Genomic DNA, 27,069 nt, shown 5'->3' on the forward strand with positions numbered 1-27,069 from the left:
AGAGTTGCATAATATTAATTGAAGTCATTTTCTACCCAGGACAAAATGTCACATCCTAAGAGGTAAGGAGTAGCTTTTATTTATGTGCACATTTTATTAGAAAATTTATATGTACAATATTTGGTAGTTTTTATCAATTAAAAAAAGAAAGCTAGTTTTTCTTTTTACTCTTTTTTGTGGTGATGTATAAAATGTTGTATGCATGGTGCAGAATGTCCCCCACTTATTTGGATGCAAAGGGTCAGTCAATAATTCAAAACGTTTAAAAGGTATACTTGTTGCCAAACGTTAAACTCCCTCTAACATGCTGATGCATATGAAGCTCAAACATTTCCGTTACCACCTATCTTAAGGGTAGTTCTAATAGCATGTTAAAGAAAGCAACCCCTTCACTTTCAAAATTATAGAAAACACGCCCCCCCAACCACATACGAGACCCCAAGGGCAACCATAGGCTCTTACTAGAACTACTATGGAAGCATTGAAGGATTGGAGAAATGGTTGTGAGACAGCTTTATTGTGAGGAAAAAGGGTGAATTGTGAGCCTTTTTTCGAGCATGTAAAGCATGACAATAGTCATTTTCCCACCCTCGAATGCTTGGAGAGGCATGGATAATGTCATGCCACCTCAAATTACGTACATAATCATTACATTACATGTGTAAATGGACATGTTTGCGAATCAAGACTATGGACCTTGAACTCAAATTGAGAAGAGCTAGGCCTTTGATGGCTGGTTGGTACCTCTAAGGTGTGATTGGAGGCACCACCTCTTTTTTTAACCTTTTATTTAATTTATTAAATGCACCTACCTAGCGCTCACCTACACGTGGTCCTATCCAGGGGCACATCACCCTTGATTGGTGGGCACAGGGTCCACAGCTGGGGTCAAACTCATGCACATCACACACGCACTCAATCATTGAGCTAGGATGGTAGACCCCCATGCCTCTAAGATTCAAACCCGTGACCTGAGCATTGGAAGCCCAATGCCCAAACCACTACTCGCTTTCCATAGGTGGTGTGAAGGGTTGCCATCCTAGTTGGCTCAATAGGAGGGATGGGAATGGGCCAAGAAATTGACACGAAAGATTTGTGTCCGATCCATGAAGGCCGCCCGCACTCCATGGTGAACTCCTCTAACTACCGCTACATGATTGGGCCATTCCATCTCCTCACAAGTTGGTGACATAAATTAGTAGCCTAATGGTCGTCAAGTGGTGTTTGGGCGATATTCCCTCCTCGATGGGGGCCATGTGAACTGAGCCTTGGAGGAGACTCTTGCTAAACCAAGGCAATCCTCCTTAAACTTCACCTCGTCTTCTTTAACTGCTTAGTTCGCCCCATTTCGAAGAAGACCACGATTGCTCTGAGGAAGAAGACCAAGCTCCAGGGCATCGGCATCGGCATCAGCAGTATCAGCAGCAGCATCATCATCATCATCATCATCAGCAGCAGCAGCATATACGGACATGGTGCGCTCCTGCCCTTCTTTTTCCTTCTGATTCTGCTCTTTTCTCTGAAATTGGAGTCCTCTTCTCTGCTCGACCTCTTTAGGGCCGGAAGAAAAACATTGAGCCCTGGAATGATGCCGTTTTCAGATTATCGATGTGCTCCTTCACCATAGTTAGGGTGCCTCATTAGCACTTTTTGACGCGCATATCTTGTTCTCGCTGTAATAAACATCTACCATCGCAGAACTCCTCGATTGTCAACTAGTCCATTTATTATTTTTGCCCCGGGTTGTCACAGCGGGTAATACCTTTCGAGATGATTGGAAAAGAGATCTCTGTAATGTCGAGGGCTTTTACGATTTTACTTTCTCACGACTTAGCCGCACGTTCAGATGCAGAATATATGAAAAGCTCTTTTTTTTTTGGTGTTGCGAACCCTGGAATGCAAATTTCGCTTTGTTGATTCTATTCTTGCGGGAAGTAACCTCACTGCGTTCCTTGCCAAGTGATGGAGTCGACGTGCTCCAACGCTGCTTCAGTTCAGGCTGGAGGGCGGTTTCCTCCTTATAAGGCGTTTGGCTGCGACTGTGGGTGCCTGCTCTAGATTTTCTATTATGTGCAATAATGTACAAGAATGAGGAACCTGATACCAAGGCCTGATCCTTTATACCGTGGGAGGAAAGACAATCATGGACCATACTAGCTAAACCTCTCTCGAATTCTCTTGTTTACAGTTTGTTACAGAGTCTGGATTGCAGGCCTTGTTGTGTGAGTGCTTGCACAAGGAAGGGCTATTAATGCATGGACAATCGACGGGTTATATTCCATGGTCAGTTGAACGTAAGCTTAGTAACGATATATAGGTTGCACATCCTGCGACATGATTGTATTTCTTTGCAGCTCCTTCATCCATCCTGTCACTTCTTCTTTCTCCAAAGTATCCATGAACTCAACCAAAAGTAAAATTCCTTAACAAGGTGCTCGTAGGACGTACACCGCTTTTATAAACTTCGTCTATCATGTGATGTTCAAACATTTGCATTCAATTCTCACCCTCCCCATCGCTTATAACGTTTACGTAGCATGTGCAACTACTTGTGAGTAGTCTTGTTGGCAAATGTTTGTTGGCTTGGTGCATTTTTCACAAGGTTGCAATGGCTGTGCATATTTTGCTCTAGCTCTTCATAGATCGACAAGGCTCTAAAAATTACTCCAAGACAAGGAGCTATATGGCCATGCTTATATTGCAACAAATTGACAGAATGGACACTTTACAGAAAGAGAAGATGAAAGAAAAGGTATGCACGAATATGCAATAAGTAGACAGACAGCATGGACATGTTGCCTGAGGGTTTGGCAGAAACGCAGCACGAGGGCCTTTGACAAATGGCTGCTCAAATGTGTGTAGGTGTGTGGGTATGTATGTGTGAGAGTATATGTTTATGCTATGCTGATGACATTTGTGGAGATGTCATATAGCTAGTTCCTGCTGTGTGTGATGGAGGCTGGAGCTCATGGTTTTCAAGGTTGTGGGTGACTGTTATGAGGTTAAAAATGCAGGGTTGGCTCGTGTTTAAAGGATGAGTTCAGGCATGTCTTGGATTCTTTTATTTGTGCATTTATGCCTAGCTCTAGCATTATTTAAGACCAGGGTTACTTCAGGCATGCTAGTATGAGATGATATCCTTCAATCCTAACTTGGACCCCCCCACCCCCCCTCTCTCTCTTGCCCCCCCCCCGCCCCCCCCTCCGCGCGGCTGTCTTGGCTGTTTTTTATTACAAGTGGCATGAAAGCGGGCGTTGTGGTGGCAAGACTAATGGAGGCAATGGTGCATCTTGTATCAACACATGCCTCTTGTTGGTAGAAGTATTTGGGGGTGCTAGCATGGCCAATTGTTGCCTTGGTGCAATGAGGTTCGGGATATCTGCATTGGGAAGTCTAATGGTTTCTAGCCTTATGCAATGTGCACAATGTAATGATGGTCTAGGACGAAGCTGAGGGCCTTTGGTGGTTGTGTGATTTTGTGTCTAGGTTGAAGCTGAGGGCATTTGGTTGTTGCATGATTTTGTCGACATATGGCACACCGGACCATGTCTCACCTTGGATATATGTAAGGATTGATAGGGTGTGTTTCCCTAGACCTATTCTAGTTGCTCATTCATTTGATCTGAGGGAGTAGCACTGAGCTAATCCTTGATTGGAGCTGCTGCCTCTTTCTTGACATTCGAATTTGAATATTGGCCATGGCAAAAGGCATTGTCACTCTCTCAAGTGGTCTAAGGAGTTCAATTCACCGAAGGTCTTGCCCCTTATTTTCCCAAGGTCTTGCCTATATGCAAGCTGCATGCAAAGTCAAAAACTCATGCCCTCGTGACATGCCCCTCTATTGAGACATGGCAAGCGACCTCCATTGCATCCATATAATACAAAACCAATGCTGCAAGAGCCTAGGATAGCAAACCATATACATTGCAACAAACTATCTGATAGTGACTAGTACACTTATCATAGAATTCCGAAGGTAGATATACTGTCAACAAGCAGTATCTCAGGTGAACATACAATGTCACCAAGTGAAAAGCAATAGAGGTACTACCCCTCTCTTGAGCATCATGCAATGCTCTAGACCTATGCTCTGTTGAGCCTGAAGGAGCCACAAAGGAAGTTGGCTCAAGCTTAAAAGCTTCCAGTTAGAGCTGTAACAAATGAGGTGCATCTGCCAGATCATCCTCTCCTAGCCACTTTGCATGCAATGATGAATAGTTCCTAAATTTCACCAAGTTGCATTAGGATACTTTACCGTTGATCTTCCTTTCCTTATGTGCCAAAATCTTCATTAACACATGCTGATATTTTTCAATGGTAAAGCAAGGTCTCTTGGATGCAAAAGAGAAAACAAAAGGTTTTCTAAAAGGACTAAAAGAAAAATTTACAAGATGATTTAGATAAATGGCAATTGCAACGCTCTAGAACTAGGTGTTGGAAATAGAGGATAGAATCACTCACACCTCACTCCTGATCTAGCTCATACAACACTCAGAGAGACGGAGAAAGAGAGAGCCAAAACTCAGATATATTGTTCCACAATCGTGGGCAGACAAAAGCTCAAAGGATGAGCATGTACAAACAGCTCCGTGATGCTGTCAACTGCTGAGCCTCTTCCTCTCCCTTTGTGCGCTTGCATGTGTGCAAGGCTGTAAGTGCAGGTGATGAGAAATGAGGGGGGAAGAGGGGGCTTTATATAGGCCCTGCTTGGGGCTGTAAAAACCGACCAGCTGGGGGTCGGCCCCCTGCTTGCAGCACCGACTTGTAGGCTGGCCTCCACCGACTTGGTTGGTTGGCTTGGCCCAGCCCTATAAAAGGGCCCATGTGCTTAGCACATGGGTTGCTGCTGCCGTGCCGTTTCTTGCTCCATGAGTTGCGTAGAAGGGCCGCGTCCCTCTCCTTTGCTGCGGGGGTTTCCAGCTTGGTAGGTCCTCTGTCCCCTACCCCCCTTACAGTCCCCTGCCCCTTAAGGCAATGACTGTCCGAATAGTCACCATCCTAGTTGTTGGGGCGAAGGTCTCGTCGAAGTCAAGTCCTTCTGACTGTGCATAGCCTTTTACCACCAATCTTGCTTTGTACTTCTCCAAGCTCCCATCTGACTTGAACTTAAGCTTGTACAACCATTTAGTCCTGATGACCTTCCGCTTGGTTGGTTTGGGCACTAAATCCTAGGTGCCATTTTTCAAGATGGCATCCATCTCTGCCTGCATGGCTTCTTGCCATTCCTAGAATATCCTCCGCCTCTTGGAAGGAACGGGGCTCTGCAAGCTAAGCTACCACAGCGTAGTTCACGGAGGGAGTCTTCATGTTTCGTTGAGATTGCCGCGCTCCGGAAGTGCTCTCGAGAATCTCTGTGACCTGTGAGTTTGCTAACGTCTTTAAATACCATTGAGGTAGCTTCTTCTTTGATGGAGGTGCTTTTGATGCAGTTGACTTGGGAGCTGGCTTTGGAATGGCATGCTCCTCCTCCTCCTCTTGCTTGGGGTCTTCAGTCAGGTCCACCTCTTGGATGGTGACCTTTGGTGGGGGTAATGCTGGAAGTTATGGAACCTCTTCTGCAGGCTGTGGCTAGGTCTCCTCAAAGATAACATCCTTGCTGATAAGGATCTTCTTCTTGTCCGGGTCGAATAGGCGATAGGCCTCGGACTCTTCGCTGTATCCCACAAAGATACAGCTCCGGCTATGGGAATCGAGCTTTGTCCGCCCATCTTTATGTACATGCACAAATGCTTTAGAACTGAAAACCCTTAAATGAGATATGATGGGCTTCCTACCATAATAAGCTTCATATGGAGTCTTGTCATCAATAGCCTTGGTCTTGGTTTTGTTGAGGATGTGAACGGCAGTGTTCACGGCTTCACCCCAGTAGGCTTTCGAGATGTCCTCCCTCGCAACATGGTCATCGTGTCAGCAGAGGTTGCATGGAAGGCAAGCAACACAAGGAAAAGTTCCCACAGGAGGCCTCATCGCAGGCCAAGAAGCCGCTCGATTTGGTTCACGCCGACATCTACGGCCCAATGTCAACAAATTCATTCACAGATTCGCGGTATTCTCTCTTATTAGTGGATGATTTCAGTCGCATGACGTGGGTATTCTGCCTCGCAAAGAAATCTCAGGTTTTTGAGAAATTCAAAGACTAGAAGGCCCAACTAGAGAAGGAGAGCGGGGAGATAATCAAAGCCTTCCGCACCAACAGAGGGGCAGAGTTCACTTCTACCGAGTTCAATGGATTCTGCAAGAAGCATGGAAGCATGGGATTAAGAGACAGCTCGCACATCTCAGCAGAATGGAGTTGCTGAGAGGAAGCATAGGACCCAATTGGTGGAAGTCCATCCACCATCTTTGTCCTCTGCATTTCGGGGAGAGTGCCGTAGTTGACGTGACCGAACCGCTCATGCCATAATCTAGATTTGCCATGGTTCCCGTGCACCAACAGAGCGTTGAGCCGATATAGCCCATGCTCCTTGACACCTTGAGCCACCGGTGACTTGTCTGTTTGCCTTGGATGTGACAGTGATCTTGCGGTTGTCGAATAAGACCGACATATTGTGCTTGTCCGTTTAACTGACAGACAATAGGTTCTTGCACAAATTCTGTACATACAGTACACCGGAAATCAACTCCTCGTTTCCTGCAGTCATGATGAATGGAATACTACTGACACCCTTCACAGGGCATGATCGGTTATCCCCCACAGTGACCTTGGAATCGAAATGTGTACCTTCCATGGTTTCGAACCACTCCTTGTCGGACATGTGCTTTGAAACTCCATTGTCCACATACCAACCTTCCTCTCCTTCACTGACTGCATAAGCGGAGCAATACTCAATGATGATGAAGAGAGCGTCAGTCGTGACGTTTGCCGATTAGGTCTTTGGCTCCTCCTTGGACTTGGACGACTCCTTGAGAATGAGTTTGGGAATGTTCGTGGATTCATCTAGGTATATGCTTCTGCCGTATTAGCGGACATGCAAATTTCACCTTGTGAAGTTTTCGTCTAAGTTCCGGCCTGTTGGTATTGCGATAATTCTTTCTATCTTAAATGGTTCGTTGCCCTATCAGCTAGATTTAGATTTAGATGCTCGTTTGGGAGAGACTAAAATGAAATCGTTTAGACTTCACAAGCAGTTGTAGCTTGAATGAAGAGATTTGGACTACTTTTTGATTAGCCTTCTCCTCTAGTGCTAGCCTTCGTCATGGCTGAGTTTGCCCTTCACCTCTGGAGTGCCGATAGAAACTCAGTACGAAGACTTTGTATAAATGGATGCTCAAGTATGTGTGGGTGTGTGGATTTGTATTTGTGAGAGCTTACTTTTATACTATGGTCTACACCCACTGTTGGGCGTTGATGACATCAATGGGGATGTCATAGTAGCTAGTCCCTGCTATGCGTGATGGAGTTTATGGTTTTCAATCTTATGAGTGACTCTCGTGAGATTGAAACTACACTATGTTGTGTTTTTAGAGGATGAGTTTGGGAATGTTTCTGGATTCATCTAGGTATATCCTTCTTCTTGAGGTCCGCCTTCTTCTTGCGGCACTCTTTAGCAGAATGACCAGGCTTCTCACAGTAGAAGCACTTCATCTGCCTCTTTTTCTCTGCATCCTCGGTCTTCCTTTTGTTCTTGGAGTCTTTGAACTTATCCTTGCCGGGCTTGTCCCTTGCCATGAGAGCCTTCTTGTCGGATTGAGTAAACAAATTTTCCCGAGCCTCTTCTTGCAATAGTAAAGGCCCAAGCTCTTCGAAGGTGAGAGGCTTGGTCCTCTGGCTGGTCGCTTAATACCTTGACTTTTGTTAGATGTTTATGAACATTGTTCGCCTTAGTCATGTCCAGATTGTACAGTTGATGTTGGAGCATCAAAATTCGAGATGTATTGTCAGTTTCATACAAATCCTTCAGGATAGCCCATGCCTCTACAGAGGTCTCGGCTATCTGGATGTGCAGAAGAACATAGTTCGCCGTGGTCCCAATGATTAATGCTAGGGAGTGGGCATCTCTCTCTTCCCAATTCTCAAGCTCTTCACCATCCACTGGAATGACAATCTTCCCCTCGCTGATTCAAGTCTTCTGGTTTTGCCTCCACCCCCGTTGTTAGCTTCCACAACTTCCGGGCCACTAGATGGCACCAGATTTTCATCTTCCAAATCGGGTAGTTCGACCTGTCTAGCTTCCATGACTCTCCGAAGTTCGGGATGGTGAATGAGAGGAATCTGGAGGAGGAGGAAGGAAGAGAAGGGGATGAAGAGGCAACTGTAGAATCTTTGTCCTCCATCCTTGCTGTAATAAAGAACAGTAAACTGTATTTACAGCGGAGAACTTGACCACGCAGCAAACCTGAGTGTCGATTGGAGTCGCCTACTTGCTGAGGTACTCCGATCTGGAGCTGTGAACCTAGCTCTGGTACCATGTTGGAAGTAGAGGATAGAATCACTCACACCTCACTCCCGATCTAGCTCATACAACACTCAGAGAGACGGAGAAAGAGATAGCCAAAACTCAGATATATTCTTCCACAATCATGTGCAGACGAAAGCTCAAAGGATGAGTGTGTACAAACAGCTCCGTGATGCTGTCAACTGCTGGGCCTATTCCTCTCCCTCTATGCGCTTGCCTGTGTGCAAGGCTGTAAGTGCAGGTGATGAGAAATGAGGGGGGGAGAGGGGGCTTTATATAGGCCCTGCTTGGGGCTGTAAAAACCGTCCAGCGGGGGGTCGGCCCCCTGCTTGCAGCACCAACCTGTAGGCTGGCCTCCACCGACCTGGTTGGTTGGCTTGGCCCAGCCCTATAAAAGGGCCCGTGTGCCCAGCACATGGGTTGCTGCTGCCGTGCCGTTTCCTGCTCCATGAGCTGCGTAGAAGGGCCGTGCCGTCTCCTTTGCTGCACGGGTTTCCAGCCTGGTAGGTCCTTTGTCCCCTAACCCCCTGACAGTCCCTTGCCCCCTTGTCCCCTCAAAACGGGGGCTCACAGGTGGGGCAGTGACTTTTCTAACACTAGGATCTCATCCAGTTCCTCAACCTCTGGTTGTATCTCCAAAGGCATATCCTCTGGCACATCCCCCTTGAAAGGCTTAAGGAGACTCACATGGAAGGCATTGTGAATCCTCCAATGCTCTGGTAGCTTCAGCCTGTAAGCTACATCGCTGATCTTTTCTGAAATTTGAAAAGGCCCATAGTATCTCATACTGAGCTTGGGGAACAACCGGTCTTTGCCCCTCTTCTTTTTCAGCCTTGCCTTTTCAAAACGCAAACGAACCCAATCACCTTCTTGAAATACTAGTTCACGGCGGTGACGATCAGCTGCCTTCTTTTGCTTTGCTTGAGTCTTCTGGAGAGCTTGATTCACGTTCAGATATGCCACATCCATGTTCTCAACATACTTATCAGCCTCAAAAATCTTATCCTTAGTTTGCAAGATAGGCGAGACTTTCCTCCCTCCTTCCACTATTTCACATGGAGCTTTCCTGATGGAAGTATCCACAATGTTGTTGTAAGCAAACTTCACTAAGGGCAAGTACTACTCCCACTGTGGCTTATGGTCATAGACATAACATTTCAGCAAGTCAAGTATAGTAGAATTAGCCTTTTCGGATTGCCCATTTGTTTGAGGATGAAAAGAAGATAAAAACTTCAATGTAGTGCCCATATTCTCAAAGAGACCTCTCCAAAAGAGACTCGTCATGCGTGGATCTTTGTCACTCACGATAGATTGTAGTGTCCCAGATATTTGAAAATGTTTTGCATGAACAATCTTGCTGGTAACCAGTTTTTCATAGTAGAGCAAGTGAGAATTGAGGCATCACCCAATAGCATTCTTGAACATGCACTTGTTGTCTAGTAGGGCAACAACGATGTCACAGGGCTTCGAGGCCCTCCACTAGTACCCATTGTTGCATCACTCTTTCAAGGGAAAGTTGCAAAATATCACAGCATCGAAGAGACAACTATAAGAACCTAAAAAAAAAATACTTGCAACAGCAACATTCTTGAACATCATGAAACTAAAGATAGTGAGCAGGCTCGAAAATCATTTCTTCATGTCACGAGGGGGCGAGTTTTGCAGTTAGGGGCGAGTTTTGCAGTTACATGTGGGCAGGACCCTGGAAAACTAAGGGGCAAGGCCTTGAGATGTGTGTGTGCAAGAATTCCCCTAGGGATTGGTGCCTTTGGGGTGAATTAATGAATAGGTCCAAAGAGGGGGTGAAAAGGTCCTAAGGTTCGCAAGTTGGGCATTGGTTTGCTCTTTAAAATTGCCCCACTAGAGGGGGCAAGAGGGGATGCCACGTGGCGTTTCCCCATTATTTGGATGCATTTGCCAAGGTTGTCTGGGGAAGCACTTGAGATGGAAAATCACGTAAGGCAAGGCGTGGATAGGAGGAAGGGAAAATGTTGGAATATGGAAGCGAGAACCAGAACTAGAAACTAGAAATGAAATGACAAGACTGAAAAGACTAGAAATACCTTGAGAGGAGTGTAGACAAGACACAAGCTAGACTGATAGATTACAATGATGTGACCCATTGAATATATGGGCCAAAGTACAAGACATAAAGCAAGAGTGCTTATGGGATAATTGTAGAAGTGCCACATGGCACACATTCAAGACATAAAGACTAGACTTAGACTTAGACTTAGACTTAGACTTAGACAAATGTAGATTAGGAAATAGTACACTTAGTGTGCACTTATCTCCAACACCCTCCTTAAGTGGACACTAGGAGTAAGACAAAAAGACAAGACTAGAAGACAGACATAAAGACTGATAGACTGAGAGACAAGATAGAAGACATGACAGAACAATAAGATCCTGAGACACCCCTCCTCAAGTGATATCCTCATATGGGTCCACAAGGGTAGGGACAAGATGGATCTAAAGCACAGTCAGATTGATAGACAAATAGACAGACAGACAAGACTAGATAGATAGAAGACTGACTGTAGACAAATAGAAAGACCAAAACACTAGAACCCCTTGACCTACATCATTGGTGGTCAAGGTGGTAGACAAGACATAGAAGTAATTAGAAAGCCCACTTCTCATCATGTGAGGAAGGAACAGCAGGATCAACTGATGGAGATGTTGCAGCAACATGGGCTGAGGTAGATGCAGGAGCTGATGTAGAGGTTTTGGAGTAGCAGTCCCTCTTCCGGTGATTATCACGGCCACAAATGGTGCATGGATGAGCCTTGAAACAGTCCTTCTCCACATGATTAGTTTTGCCACAATGGGTGCAAGGCTTTCTTACCTTAGAACTTCCTTTCTTTGCTAAAAATGCAGTGTTAGTTACCTTTCGTTGTTGAGTTCTTTCTTCCTCTTGGAGAGCATTGATGATACCCTCAAGAGAAGGATTATTATGATACTTGAAGGTAGTGACAAGAGTATCATAGGAGTCAGGTAAGCTTTTGAGAAGCACAGCAATAGCAATATCTTTGGAGATGGGAGACTTAACTGACGCAAGCTGAACCATAAGACTGCGAAGATAATTGACATGAGAGGCTATAGTAGCTCCTTCCTGCATATGTAGATCAAAGAATGAGATCATAAGTGCAATTTTAGAGTTTTTAGATCGGGCTCCAAAAAGAGTATCCAGAGTGATCCATGCTTGAGGAGCAGATTGTATGTCGGAGATGTGATGAATGTAATCATCTCCAAGGCCGCAATATGATAGCATAGGCTTTGTCGTTCTTGGCAGCAACAACTTGCTCAGATGGACCTTCGGGAACATCACGGTGAACAATGTCCCAAAGGCCTTCTTTCATAAGATGGCACTTGATTTTGATCTGCCAAGTATGAAAGTTGGACCCATTGAATTTGTCGATAGATATGAGAGAATGAGAGGAGGATGCCATGTGGGAAGGTCTTACCTCTTGCTAGGATGCAAGGGCAGTGTCTATTCCCTTACAATATTGCAGAAATAAATGAGAGGAAGAGATCCCAGAAGCCAGTTCTCTCACCACTTTGTCAGGGCCATAGCATATGACAGCCCATCGAAGCAGGAGGAAGCAGCAAAAAAGGAGAGACTGTTCAGCAAACTGAAAGAGGCAAAGTGTAGTACCTTAAACCCGGGCAGAGGTAGAGGTGCAAAAGGATGCAGATCTCTGTGAAGATGGAGCTGGAGAAGTCAGTCTTTGCATGTACGGATTGTACGGACGTACGGACGACGGCGCAGAGTACGGACGACGGGCGGTGGCGCAGAGTACGGGCAGCGGCCTACGGACGTTGTACGGCGGCATACGGAGAGCAGAGGTGGATGCTAGACTGCGCAGATCTGTCGGTGACAGCAGGTGCTGCGCAGATCTGACGTGACGGCAGATCTGGCGCTCAGATCTGGCTGAGCTGCGCAGATCTGAAGCGCAGATCTGGCTCAGAGATTTGGAGGCAGATCTGAGCGGGGGGGGGGCAGATTTGAGAAGAGAGAAGAGGGAGAAGAGGGATCAATCTAGCTCTGATACCATGTTGGAATATGGAAGCGAGAACTAGAACTAGAAACTAGAAATGAAATGACAAGACTGAAAAGACTAGAAATACCTTGAGAGGAGTGTAGACAAGACACAAGCTAGACTGATAGATTACAATGATGTGACCCATTGAATATATGGGCCAAAGTACAAGACATAAAGCAAGAGTGCTTATGGGATAATTGTAGAAGTGCCACATGGCACACACTCAAGACATAAAGACTAGACTTAGACTTAGACTTAGACAAATGTAGATTAGGAAATAGTACACTTAGTGTGCACTTATCTCCAACAAAAAAAAGGTATTGAGTCGGCAATATTAGAGAGCTAACCAGCCAAGCTTTCTCATTAAAATATTCAGCAAATAACTCAAAGACAAATTGGGAGCTAGAGCGCTACTGCTCAAGAACAAGGACACAGATTGGCCCCAAACCCTTGGCGTCCCCTTTCGGTATTTCTTTATTATTTGGTGATCCTTGCCAAAGAGGTACAGAGTGGATTCAATATCACTTGCATCCAATGCATATCAAACTCCATGTAGGCATCAATGCCTCAAGCAATTCCCATGCTGGGCTCTGTTCACATCATGATTCTAATAGGCATCCAAATTTGTTTCACAACACTTGTTGTCAGCCTAGGACTGCAACCAATACTTGGTCACACAATCCCCTAGAGCTGCCTGAAGTATCCCTTTAGTCACCTACTCGCCCAGGGTAGTGTTAGAAAGCATGAATATACAAAACCGCATCTACAAGAGCTTGAACAAAAGTCGAAACTATCCTCTGTGAAGCCCCTTTAGTACCATAGGCCCCAATATGGCTAGCCATTCCTTCTCCAAGGCAATTCGCAAAGAGGAAAATCTCTTTATATCAAGGTTCCATGGCGAACTCACAATCTGAATTTAGGACTCTGTGATGTGCTAGAATCTCTCGTCCAAAGTTCATTGTCAAAGCTTCTATTGAAGAGCAGCCCGTGCTCCAAGAATCCAAGGCAACCAGCCTGCGTGTCAGGTCTTCATAGGGACATTTTCAACAGCAGCTCGTAGATACTGCGCCACTACTAGCAGAGACGTACCCTGTCTTGCCACCGACTTGCTGCCCCAACGCATAAGCATAGTGGAGATCAAGGTGTCCAGCGTGGCTTCCCAGAAAGCGGCTGAACATGGAATAGTAACCGCCGAAGCAGTTCGTGCATCCATAGCCTGTGCTCAGGCCATACTCAGCTTGTGAGCAGTCCGTGCAAAGACTGTACTCAGCCTATGAGCAGTCCGTACAAGCAGTTATGAGCCCATACGAATCTGTACGTACAATAGCCGTACCAACTGCAAGCACAGTTCGTACTCTTAGTCTTAAGCCCACCTTCCCAGACCTATACGGGCATACTGTTCGTACGTGCAATCCCGTACACAAGCTTTACTTGTCGCCCTTACACAGCCAGCAAACCAGCTTGCCTCCACCCTCGTGTGATGACCAATAGCTTGTGCCTTAGCTCTCATACAGAATGCTTCTGCCCAGCCCAAGAGCTCACACCATCTGCGGTACCCTCCCTTGAGAAATGGCAAGCAACCTTGATTGCATCTGCATGTTACAAGGATATGCAGCAACTGAAATACATGTGAATATACCATCATAGAAGCATGTATTACAAACTGACATATCATATAGGATTGTTCAGAGCATAGGATAGCAATCCATATGCACTGTAACAACTATCTCATAGTGATTTGGAGGAGAGGTCCTGGCTAGATCACAGGGTCTAAAATTCAGATTGTGAGTTTGCCATGGGACTCTGGGAGCTTGTTTGATCATAAAGAGCTTTTCCTCTTTGCGAACTTCCTGGAGAAGGCATGGCTAGCTCTATTGGGGCATATGGCACTCAGGGGGCATCACAGAGGATAGTTTTTCACTCTTGTTGATGCTGGTTGTATATTCATGCTTTCTAACATTGCCCTAAGCGAGTAGGTGACTAAATGGATACTTGAGGCAGCTCTGAGGGATTGTGTGACCAAGTATTGGTTGCTAGGAACAGTCCTAGGCTGAGAACAAGCGTTGTGAAACAGATTTGGATGCCTATTAGAATCATGATATGACAATTCCCAGCATGGGAATTGCTTGAGGCATTCATGCCTGATATGCATTGAATGCAAGTGGGATTAGCCTCTTCAGGGATCTCTAGTGAGGATTCACCTCCTCTCCTCAGTATCTAGTCTAGGACAGTTTTGCAGTGAGGGTTTCAGCCCCTCCATACAGTTGTATTCAGCCCTTTGGGCATTTGTCATTCACTTGTATCTATTCCTCTTCGGAGGCCCACTATATTCTCCCCCTTGTGGACAACATGTTATATGGAAATATCTTACGTGGGTTTAGAAGCCCCAATAGCTAAAATTCTCAAGATTTAGAACATTAAAATCTGAATTTGTACGATTGGATAATATTTAGTCTTACAAAGGTATATTTTTCTATCACATTAGTGGACATGCAGATTCTTTGAATTTTCGTTGAAGTGGTGATCAACTGTTCAACTATATTGAAATGTCTTACACCGTTGTAGAAGCCCCAACAGCTAAAAACTCTCAAGATTTAGAACAACAAAACCTGAATTTGTACGATTGGATATATTCTAGTGTTACAAAGGTATATTTTTGGCCTGCCATAGGTGCAGGTCTTAGTAAAGGCTTTGCAGTAGAAACGAAAATTGGGATTTCCTGTATTTTTCTGAATCCTGGATAATTTGTTGTCACTTTTAGTTAGTATCATTCCTTTTTCGTTCTGGTGAGTTATTTCTCTCTCTCTCTCTCTCTCCCCCCCGCGGCCTCTTTTCTTTGCTACGCCTTTTTTTTCATTTTGGATCTCCAAGGCAGGCCACTTGAACTTTGTTCAGCTTGTTCTATCACATTAGCGGACATGCAAATTCTTTGAATTTTTGTCGGAGTGGTGATCAATTGTTCAACTACATCGAAATATCTTACACGGGTGCAAAAGCCCCAACAACTAAACTCCACATTTAGAACAACAATATCTGAGTTTGTACGACTGGATATATTGTAGTCTTACAAAGGTATATTGTTCTATCACATTAGAGGATATGCAAATTTTTGGTCCAAGTCATGATCAGCTGCTCAATTATATTGAAATATCTTAAGCAGAAGCCCCGACAGAAAAAAATTGTAAAGATTTAGAACAACAACATCTGAATTTGTATGATTGGATATATTCTAGTCTTACAAAGGTATATAACGTGTTATTTCAGAGTTTGCCTTGTCCGTTCATGAAAGTCATCAGACCCATAGCTCTGACTGAAGTCCTTGAGTGCTTTGTGGAACTCAAGGCACCCACATTTGAAACAAATGATGAAGATTGAAGACTTGGAGGAAGGAGAGGTCTCACCATATATTAACTCACCGGAGACCCCAACCCCGCATCAACATCCCCTCCACACCCTTTTTCGTTCTGGGTCACCACAACTGACTTGACCATTCCCAGCCACAATCCGTTATTACCTTTTTCCATACAAAGAATTTGATGGCTACAGGAAGTAAGTTTTGGGAGCTGATCTTATGCTTGACCTCATTAAGCTGGATTTCGTTATTAGAGGTATATAATTCAATTATTAGGTCGGTTTTAGCACAGGATCTTTTGTAGACAACCTGGATGGTTCTGCTTGTCACATCCGAGAATTGTTAGAAACTCTGTTTTGATAAATTACTGGATATATTTTCGTGCGTACTTACCAGCACCTGTTGGAAAACAAACCTGCACTTGTATCAACACCTGCAGCAAACATAAGCTGAGGTAGGGAAGCAAACTCAGGCTCTGTTTGCTGAACTTCCTGCTGTAGATGACTCCTACATCACGGTGGTTTCAGTAGCTGCTCTAGGGTGAGCTGTTCAGTCTGCTCCCTCCTGCAGACTTGTGCTCTTCTACCTGCTGAAGATAAGCACCAAGGGCTGCCCCAAGTGGATGAGGTACGGCTGCGAACTGATTTGTGCCTCCCAAGCCCCTTTATAGGGTTGAAGCCCTCCCTGCAGACTGGCATATGTGGCATTCTATCAGTCAGCCTGGGTCAGCTGGCCTGCTGCTGCTCCTGTTTCCTGGCCTATTCAAGGCCTCCTTTGCAGGTGCCTTGCTGGCTGTTTGCCCAGCCTATTGGCCTAGCAACAGGCTGTCTCTGCAGTCCCTGCTCCAGCTTTTGTAGTTGACTGTACCTATTGCTGTTGCTGCTGTACTGCCAACCAGTACTGTACCTGCTGTACCTCTGTGGTGTCCTGTCCAGCCCATTTATCTCTCCATGAGCACTTGGCTGGGCGATATGCAGCCCCAAACACTGCCCGGACAGTGGGCTGTATGTCAGCCTTAATCCAGGGTTGTAGGACCACCACCTCAAGTGGGTTGGGTGGCCCATGTGGCTGCCCTAAAACTAAGTTAAGAAGGATGTACTGTTGCTGCCTGTCTGCTGCCTACATGGCATCCTCTCAATCCCTGTACAGTTGCTGATGTACTATGTGTACTATGTGACACCATCTACATCCTTAAACAGAAAAGTGTCCAACCTGGTTGCAATTCTCATTTGGGGGCGCAGAGGTGGGGCATTGACCCTTATATTCCAACAGCACCTACTTTTGGGAACTGGTGACGCAGTATGGGATGTCAACAGTCATAGCAGGTAAATTGTGAAATCTGTGGTTTGGATCTTGGTGAATGAGCTCATGGAGTGAAGACTGCTTTTTTTTCTTTGGATGCGAAGTTTGGGACTAAATTGCCCCCTTTTCAAATACTACAGTTTTAGATGTATTCTAGCATAGGCTGATACAAATTCTGTGTCTGGGTGGATGCTAGGCGAACAAGCACACTATCATTCTAATTCAGCCCAATCCAAGCAGAGCAACTCGAACATTCATGGACTTCGAAACTGTTGCACAGGCAATAGATGGTAAGTTTGTTTGCAGAATGGATAATAGGATATCTCCTTGAAATAAGCCTGATTACAGATGCAATTTGCATGGCTTTATATTTGGATGAGGGTTGCGATGCTCTCTTCCCTATGTATCACCCTGTAAGGCACATGGCCCTTAGGCCATAACTTGTTGCATATTCGCATTTGAGACAATTGACTTACAGTATTGGGATTTGCTTGCTGTATGTTTTTCTTCTATTCTTAGAAAATATCTCAGACACATGCACACAATGTGTGCAATTGGTGTTCCTGCACACCATTGCTTGTCTGACTAAGTGGATAAAGTTTTAATTCGTCAGTCTCTTAATATTAGATTCTGGCACATGTAACAGTGCTAATAACTAAACTCATGTTCACAATTCCATCCTGTGGTTTCTTTCTGATATATCTTGGTTTTCCTGTGATCTGGATAGCACTTCCATCCTTCGGTACTGGTGTTTTTGCGAAGATATTGTCAAGTCTGAATGCAAAAAGCAAAATATCTGATCACATTGTCCCCCATTTTTCCTGTAAACGTATCTTACATATAAAAAAAGTTTAGAACCTTCTGCTCTGTGTGCAGGCATTTGTGCATTGTTTGAGAGAAAGTTGAAAGATCTGAACCCGCATGTTCGCAACATCAGTTATGACATATCAGATTTGTACAAATTTATTGATGGGCAGGTGGACATGAGTGCCCTGGTGTACGTCTCTCTTCAATTTTTGAAATAGACACTCTTTTGCTGTTTTCTTTAGGGGTGGATGAAAGCAGGTTTTTTGGGATTAAATTGACGTAGGCTGTGCATTTTCTGTTCTTTGAATTGAGCCTGATCCTTGTGGGGTGTCAGATTTGATCCTGCTATTCAGGCATATCTCCCTTATGATCGGCAGTGGATCAAGCAGAGAGCATTTCAACATCTGAAAAAACTTGCCGGGCAGCCTAGTTAGTGGATCGGAAGGTTTTGTCCTGAAGAGCATTGGAGTCATGTGCATCATTGGTTTCTCCATGGTATCTTTTGGAAAAAACCTACTGTCTCCAAAAGGCAGTATTTGAGGTATATCATTTTTTTGTGCAGCATTTGTAGCTCCAATTTTCTATTGTGATGTAAGAGGACTGCCTCTTTGTTGTGTACACTTTTCAAAATTCTAATGACAATCCTTTTCTTGAAAGTATTGATTGTTCTCTACTCCTTTTGCAGGATTTTATTTGGATGAAATTTTGGTGTAATCTCAGCAATTTAAGCAAATGATATTTTCTTGTCAGCTTACTATGGTTGTTGTGCAGTAGGCCATTGGTTCACTATCTGCTAACATATGCAGCTGGACCATCAACATTTATGGCAGTGTAGATATCTATGTTCTCATAACTCCGTGCAGCAACCTTGTGAATGAGCTGTTTAGTTATGTCTGTGTTATAATCAAGACTAGAAGTTTCTGCAGTGAGACAGTACTCATGTATTTACCTTCTTTGTGGTTCCTTTCTTGTTATGAAATTCAAGTCGTGACCATATTAAATCTAACTAGTACTTTTGCTGGTTCTTGTCTGCTCTCTAGTTTTGAGGTTTACCATATTGTGTTTGGTGTGTTGTTCTTCTTTATCTGTAATCATCTTTCTATCTGTGTAATTATCTCTTCTCGAAGTAATATACCCAAGCTCTCAGCGGGCTTCGTGGTACCAGAGGTTTCTATCTATGAGACAAACCCTCATGAGATTCATTGTCTGTTAATATATTGGATTCGTATGTTTTTTCAAGTGTAGAATCAGCTGTCTCTGTCTGTTGTTCCCTATTTTTCAATATTTGACAATTGAATGCGGGTGCAAAATATAGCCTCTTATCAGTCACAAAACTCCAAAAAAACCAAGATTTATTGCAGCTGCTTGTGAGACTACTTTGACAGATGCCTCCAAATGGCTAAGCTACTGCTTCAAAGTCATGTTGCCCAGTGTCCATAAACTTATCTTCCCTATTTTTCAATATTTGACATTTGAGTGCGGGTGCAAAATATAGCCTCTTATCAGTCACAAAACTCCCCAAAAACCAAGATTTATTGCAGGTGCTTGTGAGACTACTTTGATAGATGTCTCTAAATGGCTAAGCTATTGCTTCAAAGTCATGTTGCCTAGTATCCATGAACTTTGGAGGGACTTATGGAAGGAGGCAGATGTCCCCTTGCATTCAAGCTGGATTTTAGATGAGTGATTTCTATTGTACAATTTTAAATACCTCTCGAAGCATTCATAAAAAAGAGTCTCCTATTCTCCTTCTAACCTATGATTTTACTAGGCTTTATGCAAAGATCGAGTTGAAAGATCTGAGTTTAGAATCAAAAAGCTAATGGTTGAAGTTTTTAAGCTAGTTTTTGATAAAGATAGATGCAAAGTGTTCTCACAAAAAAAAAAGAAGATAGATGCAAAGTGCTAAAATTTGAGAAAATAGCTTTATGTTTTGACTTATGGTGGCTAAATAATAAAGATCATGACAAAGAAAAGATACACAAAGGTAGTAAGTGTTCAAGATGTTTGCTCTTGGATATATTTTCTTTTAGATAATCTTCACATCACAATAGGTGATTCTTTGTTTCAACATTATAGGAATCCCCTATGGGCACTAACTAATTGTGCTATCTTTTTATCAAACTTTTATATTTTCACCGAGTTTATGCGACGTCTTACTTATATCAATACTTGCCCTATCATTTTACATAAGCTTAGCCAAGTTAGTCATTTTATAGATGATTTATTTGTACGAGGTGTTATTGATTTTAAAGAATTAATGTACAAAGATGCTTGTGGTTTTGGAGAAGGAATCTATTCTCGTGATTGTTGTGAACTTGTGTTTTCTTAGATCTCGGACTTTCTCAATCTACTGTAGGATTAGAGGTTGATAAGTGGTTTACACATTATAAAAATGCCTCAAATTGACTCAGAAATATTTTTGATTTGGTAAAATATGGAGTTATTTCTTTCCAATTTCATAGATGTTTTCGCCTTTGTACAATTAAGGAGTCTTTTATCACTCAATTAGTAATTCGATTACTTTACTAATACAAAGGAGGTCTAATCCAAGAAAAATAATGAAAAAGTATGCACTACTACGAGCAAAGGCTATAAGCGAGCAAGTGGCTAAGATGAGTTGATGAGCTGAAAGGATGAGAGACGAGATGAGCTGACGGGCAGTGAGAGAGAGAGAGAGAGAGAGGTCATGTGTGGAATATATACAAAGGTTGGTATCTATAAACCATGAAACAACCAGCCAGACATTGGGTGTGCCAAGACTAAAATTGTAAGAAATCATGTTGTTGGAAGTTGTTGATTGAATTACATGGATAGTGAGGCAAAATTTCCATCCAAAAAAATGAGCAATTAGCTAAATTATGACACATGAGACGGTCACCCTAATGTTTGAGACTTTGCTTCAGAAAGGTATTGCATTTGAAAGTATCATAGCTCATTGTTCAAGTGTCATAATGATAAATTGAAGGTTGACCTTGGGTAATGTTACTACCAAAGTAAGTTATTTTGAAAGCTCGAGCTCTCGTGTCGGCTTTGAATCTCATTGCGCCCTTGACCTTGCTAATAAAATAATTTTTTTAAAATAAATTAAATTAAAAAATAAAATAAATTATATTATATGATAGACATCACCTCCTTGAGCACCTATGGTAGTATCTCCTCGTTTAACATGCTTAAAGAACTCTAAAGTAGCTTTAATGGTAGATACAAGTCCCAAAAAATGAATGATAAGAATATAAATCTACACATTTTAAGTTTCTTTTTATAAACTAAACCTACACAATCATGTCATTAGCGATTTCCAACTACAAATGTGGATTAAGGCCTCTGTCCTCATAAATATTGTGTGATTAGGCTAAGTAGATTTAAGTGAAGTTTGGATGGTAGGCCAAAGACGATCATGAGCACAACGACCAAAGAACAAGAAATGTTTTTGTGAGGACTTACTTGGGGTGCCAAAGGTTTACTAGCAATGGCGAGAAATCCTATTGCATTGTACTTACTTATATAAAATTTGTTGCTTGATGATGGGCTAGCACACCTTTTGGCCTTCTAAAACACCTACAGAAGACTTCTTTCATGTTCATAGCCTCTAAAGAAGTCCAATTCTGTTTGTTAAAAAATTTTTAATGCTCTCTTAAAAGATTTGCCTTACTTGTGACCTCTGCAACCCTATGTAAAGCCTACCTCTTTAGAGCAATCTCTCGACAGGCACTTCCAACCCATCCATGATATCAAAATAGGTTTCCATTTGGGCATGAAAAGTAAACATTGATGTTAAACCTAGATTCACAAAAAAGGTTCTCTTTTTCTTTTTAAACAAGTTTCCCTTCTTGTGCATGGCCTTCAAATGGTGCAATGAATGTAGGCTTCACAATTGACCTAATGAATGTAGTTAGCCAATAATCCCTTCGCCAAATCCTATAGGTAATGCTTTCAAATGAAACTTTTCATGTTCATTATTCCAACATCTCTTAAGGTTGGAAATTTCGCCTACCTGCCCATTATCCTATACATATCACCAATCAGCTCCATAGCCACATTAACCAATGCAAACAATGCTTTTATGTAGATGTAATCACTCATTCTCTCCCAATTTCAAGGTTGCAAGCATGTGATCTATCATATTTGTCAATCTTTACCTTTTTGTATTGTAGATGTCATCACTCATTCTCTCCCAATTTTAAAGTTGTGTGTGATCGATCATATTTGTCAATCTTCACCTTTTTGTATTCTCTTTAGTTTGTTTGTTTATACTCATGTTTGTTCTAGACAAGCACACAATGATTTACAAAAATATTTAAAATAAGGAACAAATGATAGGAATGAGTGGAAGAGCAAGTGAAAGGAACTAAAGATATAAGAAAAAGATAGTGGTAGCAATTGGCAAGATCAGGACATCTATAGTCTCATAAACAAAATCTACCAGGGGGGCATTTCCTTCATCGGGAAGGACCATTGCTATGTTGTATTGGGGAAGAGCCCAAGAAAAGAGAATATCTTTTCCTTGTAAAAGACTATGATTGATAGGCATGGAATATTTAATGCAACAATAGTAAGGCATCAACGACTAGCACAAACCATGACCAAGTAGCCTACTTCATCTATAGCAGCAATGTGTTAAACTCCAATAATTTGAAGGTGAATAATGAGGCCTGGGAATAAATTATGATAAAAGGATGTGTACACCTAGCTACTTCCATCCAACCTACGAACATTAATGATGTAGAAAATTATATGCTGAACTTGATGAGCCAATAGGACGCAAAGGAGTTGCTATGCTTGCATGCTTTTGGAGAAAAGAATCCACCATAGGTGTTCCTGAATCTAGATCTCATGTTTGAGGGAGGCAGCTTATGCCAAACCATTCTTACAATTTCGAGGGAGGAAGTGAGAGAGCTTATGCCAAACCATTCTCACAATTTTGAGGGAGGTAGTGAGAGAGCTTGAAGGTACTTGAGGAGATTGGAGAAGAGACTCCCTACAAACCAAATGAAGTACTTGAGGAGATTGCAAAAGAGACTCCCTATAGACCAAATGATATAGAAGTTATAGAGAAAACGAGGAGATTGGAGATCAAATGAGGTATTAAAACTTTTGAAAAGTCCTGTAGCAAATTACAAAGTTAACCAATTCAAGGAGTGGCAAAAGTCACCAATTTAATCGACATCTTGATGGACTTGGACCAAAAAGAGCAACAATGGTCAAACCAAAGTTGTGACTTAGAGGAAGAGGTGTAGAAGAGAAAACAACAAGTCAAGGAGGAAGACAAGAGGCATGAAGCTTGGTTAATGTTGTTAGACTCACAAAAGGGGAGAAGAACAAGTCAAGAAGGAAGTAAAGAGGTACAAACCCAAGGAGAAAGCTCAAGAGTACATCCCCTCCTCTTTCGCAACCATGTCTACATCAGTAGCCACATCATCCAAGTTGGAAACAACGTGAACACCTAACTCAACGGTCAGAACTAGTGTTGCTGCCTTGTCTAGGACATTCAACCTCTGCTTCTTATCACTTCCAAAATATACGCCCACAGTATCTCTTCTCATTTTATGATAGGTCTTGGTTTATAGTGCCTTTAATACCATGCATGTCTTTTCCAACTTGCCTCCCATCGTATGTGTCTTTTACACCACCATCTTTTGTGCTTGATTACTTTCACATCATATTAAACTTATGATATGAGAGTTTCAACTAACAATGAAACCTATTGAAGACTTCATCAACTTGTACCTAGGTTCAGGCCACTAGCGATCAAAGGTCCATACTATGGAACCCAAACTATGGCACCCCCCCTCCCCCCCCATTCCCCCTTTTTCCTTGCTAAATAAGGCTTTTGCATAATGCCTCATTGACCTCTATGACCCTCATAAATGACCCCATTCACCCACCCACCATGCCTTTCACCCCAACGCAAGGCCTTAGCATAAGGACTTTAAATGCTTTAGGTCCCCCTTCCCCTCTTTCCTCTCCATAAATACTTCTAGGGCCCCCTTTCCCCTCTTTCCTCTTTCCTCTCCATAAATAATTCTAGGAGGGGGGGCATTTAAGTGGGGGCAAAGGCGGAATGTGGACACATGAACAAAGACCATTTGAAGGCCTTATGTTGAGACCTTATACCAACACCTTCAAATACTAGCCATGTATCCCCCTCATAAGTGACCCCTCCCCCTCATAAATATGTATGCCCCTTTTGAGGCATTAAAATTTAGAAAAGAGTTTAAAAAAGAGGGGAGGGGACAAATTTTAGAAAAGGGATCAAGATTTGAAAAAATAATCCCCCCCCCCCCTCCTCGTTTTTTTTTCAAACCTCACATTGTTGATGACTTCATTGATAGGTTTGTTTTGCCTTGGTCCCTTCTTCCATTTCTAGGCCCTTTTGAGCTCCTAAAACTTTATATGGGGCATTTATGTGGGGAAGATAGGGGTGGAGGCTTAGAGGTATTTGAAGGCTTATGCCAATTCGTTGGCATAAGACATTCAAATGTGTTGCAACCTCCTCCCCCCTTTTCCCATCAAGACATCCATGCCTTAATTGCTTAGGGGCCCTTGTTGACATTAAAACAATATTCGAAATTCCAAATACTTAGGGGTCCCAAAAAATGCCCACAAGCCAATGAAACCATTAATATCAAAGTGAAAGTTTTAGCGAGGATTAAGTTTTTTCTCAATTTAAACAAATATGTGGTATTAGTCTACTCATGCAAACTTGGTTTTGGAGACGACTATAGAGATCCCACCGAAGGAGGTAGATTGATGGCACTTCCAACATGATGGAATTCAATTGTGCGCTCGATGCTTCATAGCTTTAGAGTCCATTTAGAATTGCATTCGAGGTTGTGGAGAGGCCGAGAGCATCTATAAGGCAGTGTACACTTGCTTGATAGGATAAGAGATGTGCTTGTTACATCATTCTATGGATCTATGGCCTAGGTCACACTATGAGGTCCTCACACCTTTTTATTGATTAGCTTTTGCCTATGCTGATCAATTGGTACTTTTAGTAAATACTTGCTTGGTATTTCATTAGTTTTGGGTCACTTGCAGTCCCTCTGACTATAAGTACCTTTAGTAGCTCTCAGCCTTCAGCTTATTTGTTTTGTTGTTCTCTTTGATGAGACAACAGTAGCAGATGTATCAACTGTTTTAGTCTCATAGGCCGTTTGGCCTTTTAGAGACGTTAATATCTATCTATCTATCTATCTATCTATCTATATGGTACTAGATTCAGGTAGGTCCATTCTCATCATCAAAAGAGTCCCTCAACTTATTACTCTAGATGTAGTGCTTGACTCTTTGCAAGACCTCATTCTCCTTCCATAGAATTGGCTCATGCTAATATTATTGCATGGCAGATTTGTAGATCAAGATGCACGAAGGCTCTAGATGGGGAGACTCACTCTTAATGATCTAGTAAGATACTATACACACTATTTAGGGTAGGGTTCAAGAAGGGTGGGATCATGCTTTATAATTAACATATACCTTCATAGCACTTCCACTAATTGGATCAATTATAAGCTCATTTCTTTTATGCACGATTTCATCTATGATTTTACATAATTAATTTTATCTTACTTCCATTAATTCATTCATACTTAATAGAAGTTTACTACTCTCTTCTTGAAGGGAAAAAGGATGATTTTTAAAAATGCAATATGTTTATTGACATATATAATCAAGAATCTAGAACATACTGCATACAAGAAAGGTCTAGTTAGAGGTAGATATGTATACAAGGAGTAGATAAGGGTTAGGTTCCTTGTACCACCTGCTCCATGTAGGACATGCACTAGGATAGTGCAAATTAGTGCTTTAACAAAGTTGTGAATGCCATTGTTAATTTTAACCTTTCTATTTTTTGTTGAACAAAAATAAATGATAGCATCACCTCATGGCTACAAGGAAGATCTAGTCAATTGCAGTGGCCTTCATGCCTCAAACAAGACCAATTGAATATACATCCACTCTACAACAACAGCTCAAGATCAACTCAAGGTCCTCCAACATGAGTCTCAAAAAGCAGAGGGAATAGGTACCAAAGCACCTAGGCTCAATAAAGACTCGAGTGGGAAAAAAACTTAGCCTTGAGCTCATGCAAGAAGTGGTGCACTAATTCATAAATGATCCTCCTTCACATGCCATTTCTAAGCTCAATAATTGGAGCTTTTAGGAGGTCAAACTAAGTTAGAGGAACAACTAAACTCAAAATAAAAAAGGGCACAGAAAGAGCAGTAAATGCAATGAAGGTTTGAGTATGAGGGCTTCCCAGATGATTGCTTTAGGGATTCAAGTAATGAAAACTTAAATGAAATTTAAAAGTCATTGCCAAGTATTGGACTATCCTAACTTAGACGTGAACATAATGCCAATTGGTACCCACACAATCCTCACCCTCGTACAAGGACTGAAAGTGTTCCTTCTAAAACAAAATCACAATCTAAAAGGTACATCAATGTGTAATACCTCACTAGAGCTCAATGGAGGAAAAAACCAAAAGGGAAGTCAAGTGGGTCATCTATCAAGACAACAAGGCTCTCATATAGAATTTTGTTTAAACCGAAAGACCCACAATCTCTAGCTGATGTAACCCAATAGACTATTTTGGCCTTATATACTCTTAGTCCTTTGTGAGTGTACTAGCGTGCATGGTCCCATAGGTCATATTTGGCCTCCCATGGACATTAATAGCATCCTCTCATCTAATCTCATCACATCTCTCTCACTCTCTTTGGGCTATACATTGATGAGATCACAGCCTTAAATGACTGCCTAGGAGGTGAGGGATCACTATTGGTGGCTGACTTGATGATACAGATACCGCTATATATGGATGACATAGTCCTCATACCATCCTCAACACAGGGACTACAGAGACATCTTGAGGCCCTAGAGGTGTTTTATAGAGAGAGAGAGACTTGATATTTAACCTTGGAAAGACCAAGGTTATGATGTTCAACACCTCAAGAGTTGAGTTGCACTGACATAGCTCCACTTACCGAGGGGAGCCAGTGGAGATAGTGCACTCCTATACATACTTGGGGGCAGTCTTCGCAAGGCCAGTTTTTAAGATGCTTCATGCAACTAGGGCATGACTTACATGAGGACAGGGAGCTTTGCCCAACTAGAGAGGCAGTACTTTCAGGATCCACCGACCAAGGGCTGACTT

General features: G+C 42.7%; 1 protein-coding gene across 4 annotated transcripts; it reads left to right on the forward strand.

The window, feature by feature from the left end:
- The first annotated feature begins 1,234 nt into the window (after positions 1-1,234).
- Positions 1,235-18,983, forward strand: LOC147901161 (enhancer of rudimentary homolog). 4 transcript variants are annotated; one of them, XM_087376040.1, is made up of 5 exons: positions 1,235-1,475; positions 17,293-17,386; positions 17,952-18,093; positions 18,238-18,444; positions 18,678-18,983. In XM_087376040.1, the coding sequence occupies exons 1-4, from the start codon at positions 1,473-1,475 to the stop codon at positions 18,335-18,337; spliced, it is 339 nt and encodes a 112-aa protein (XP_087232166.1). In that variant the 5' UTR covers positions 1,235-1,472; the 3' UTR covers positions 18,338-18,444; positions 18,678-18,983. The 4 variants fall into 4 exon arrangements, with proteins under 4 accessions (XP_087232166.1, XP_087232165.1, XP_087232164.1 ...); XM_087376039.1 differs by having other exon boundaries at positions 18,675-18,979; XM_087376038.1 differs by having other exon boundaries at positions 18,589-18,971.
- The last annotated feature ends 8,086 nt before the right edge of the window (positions 18,984-27,069 follow it).

Source organism: Dipteris shenzhenensis, chromosome 6, assembly GCF_047967505.1.
Source record: "Dipteris shenzhenensis isolate YYH24624 ecotype China chromosome 6, Dip_SZ_1.0, whole genome shotgun sequence".
In the NCBI taxonomy this organism is placed as follows: domain Eukaryota; kingdom Viridiplantae; phylum Streptophyta; class Polypodiopsida; order Gleicheniales; family Dipteridaceae; genus Dipteris; species Dipteris shenzhenensis.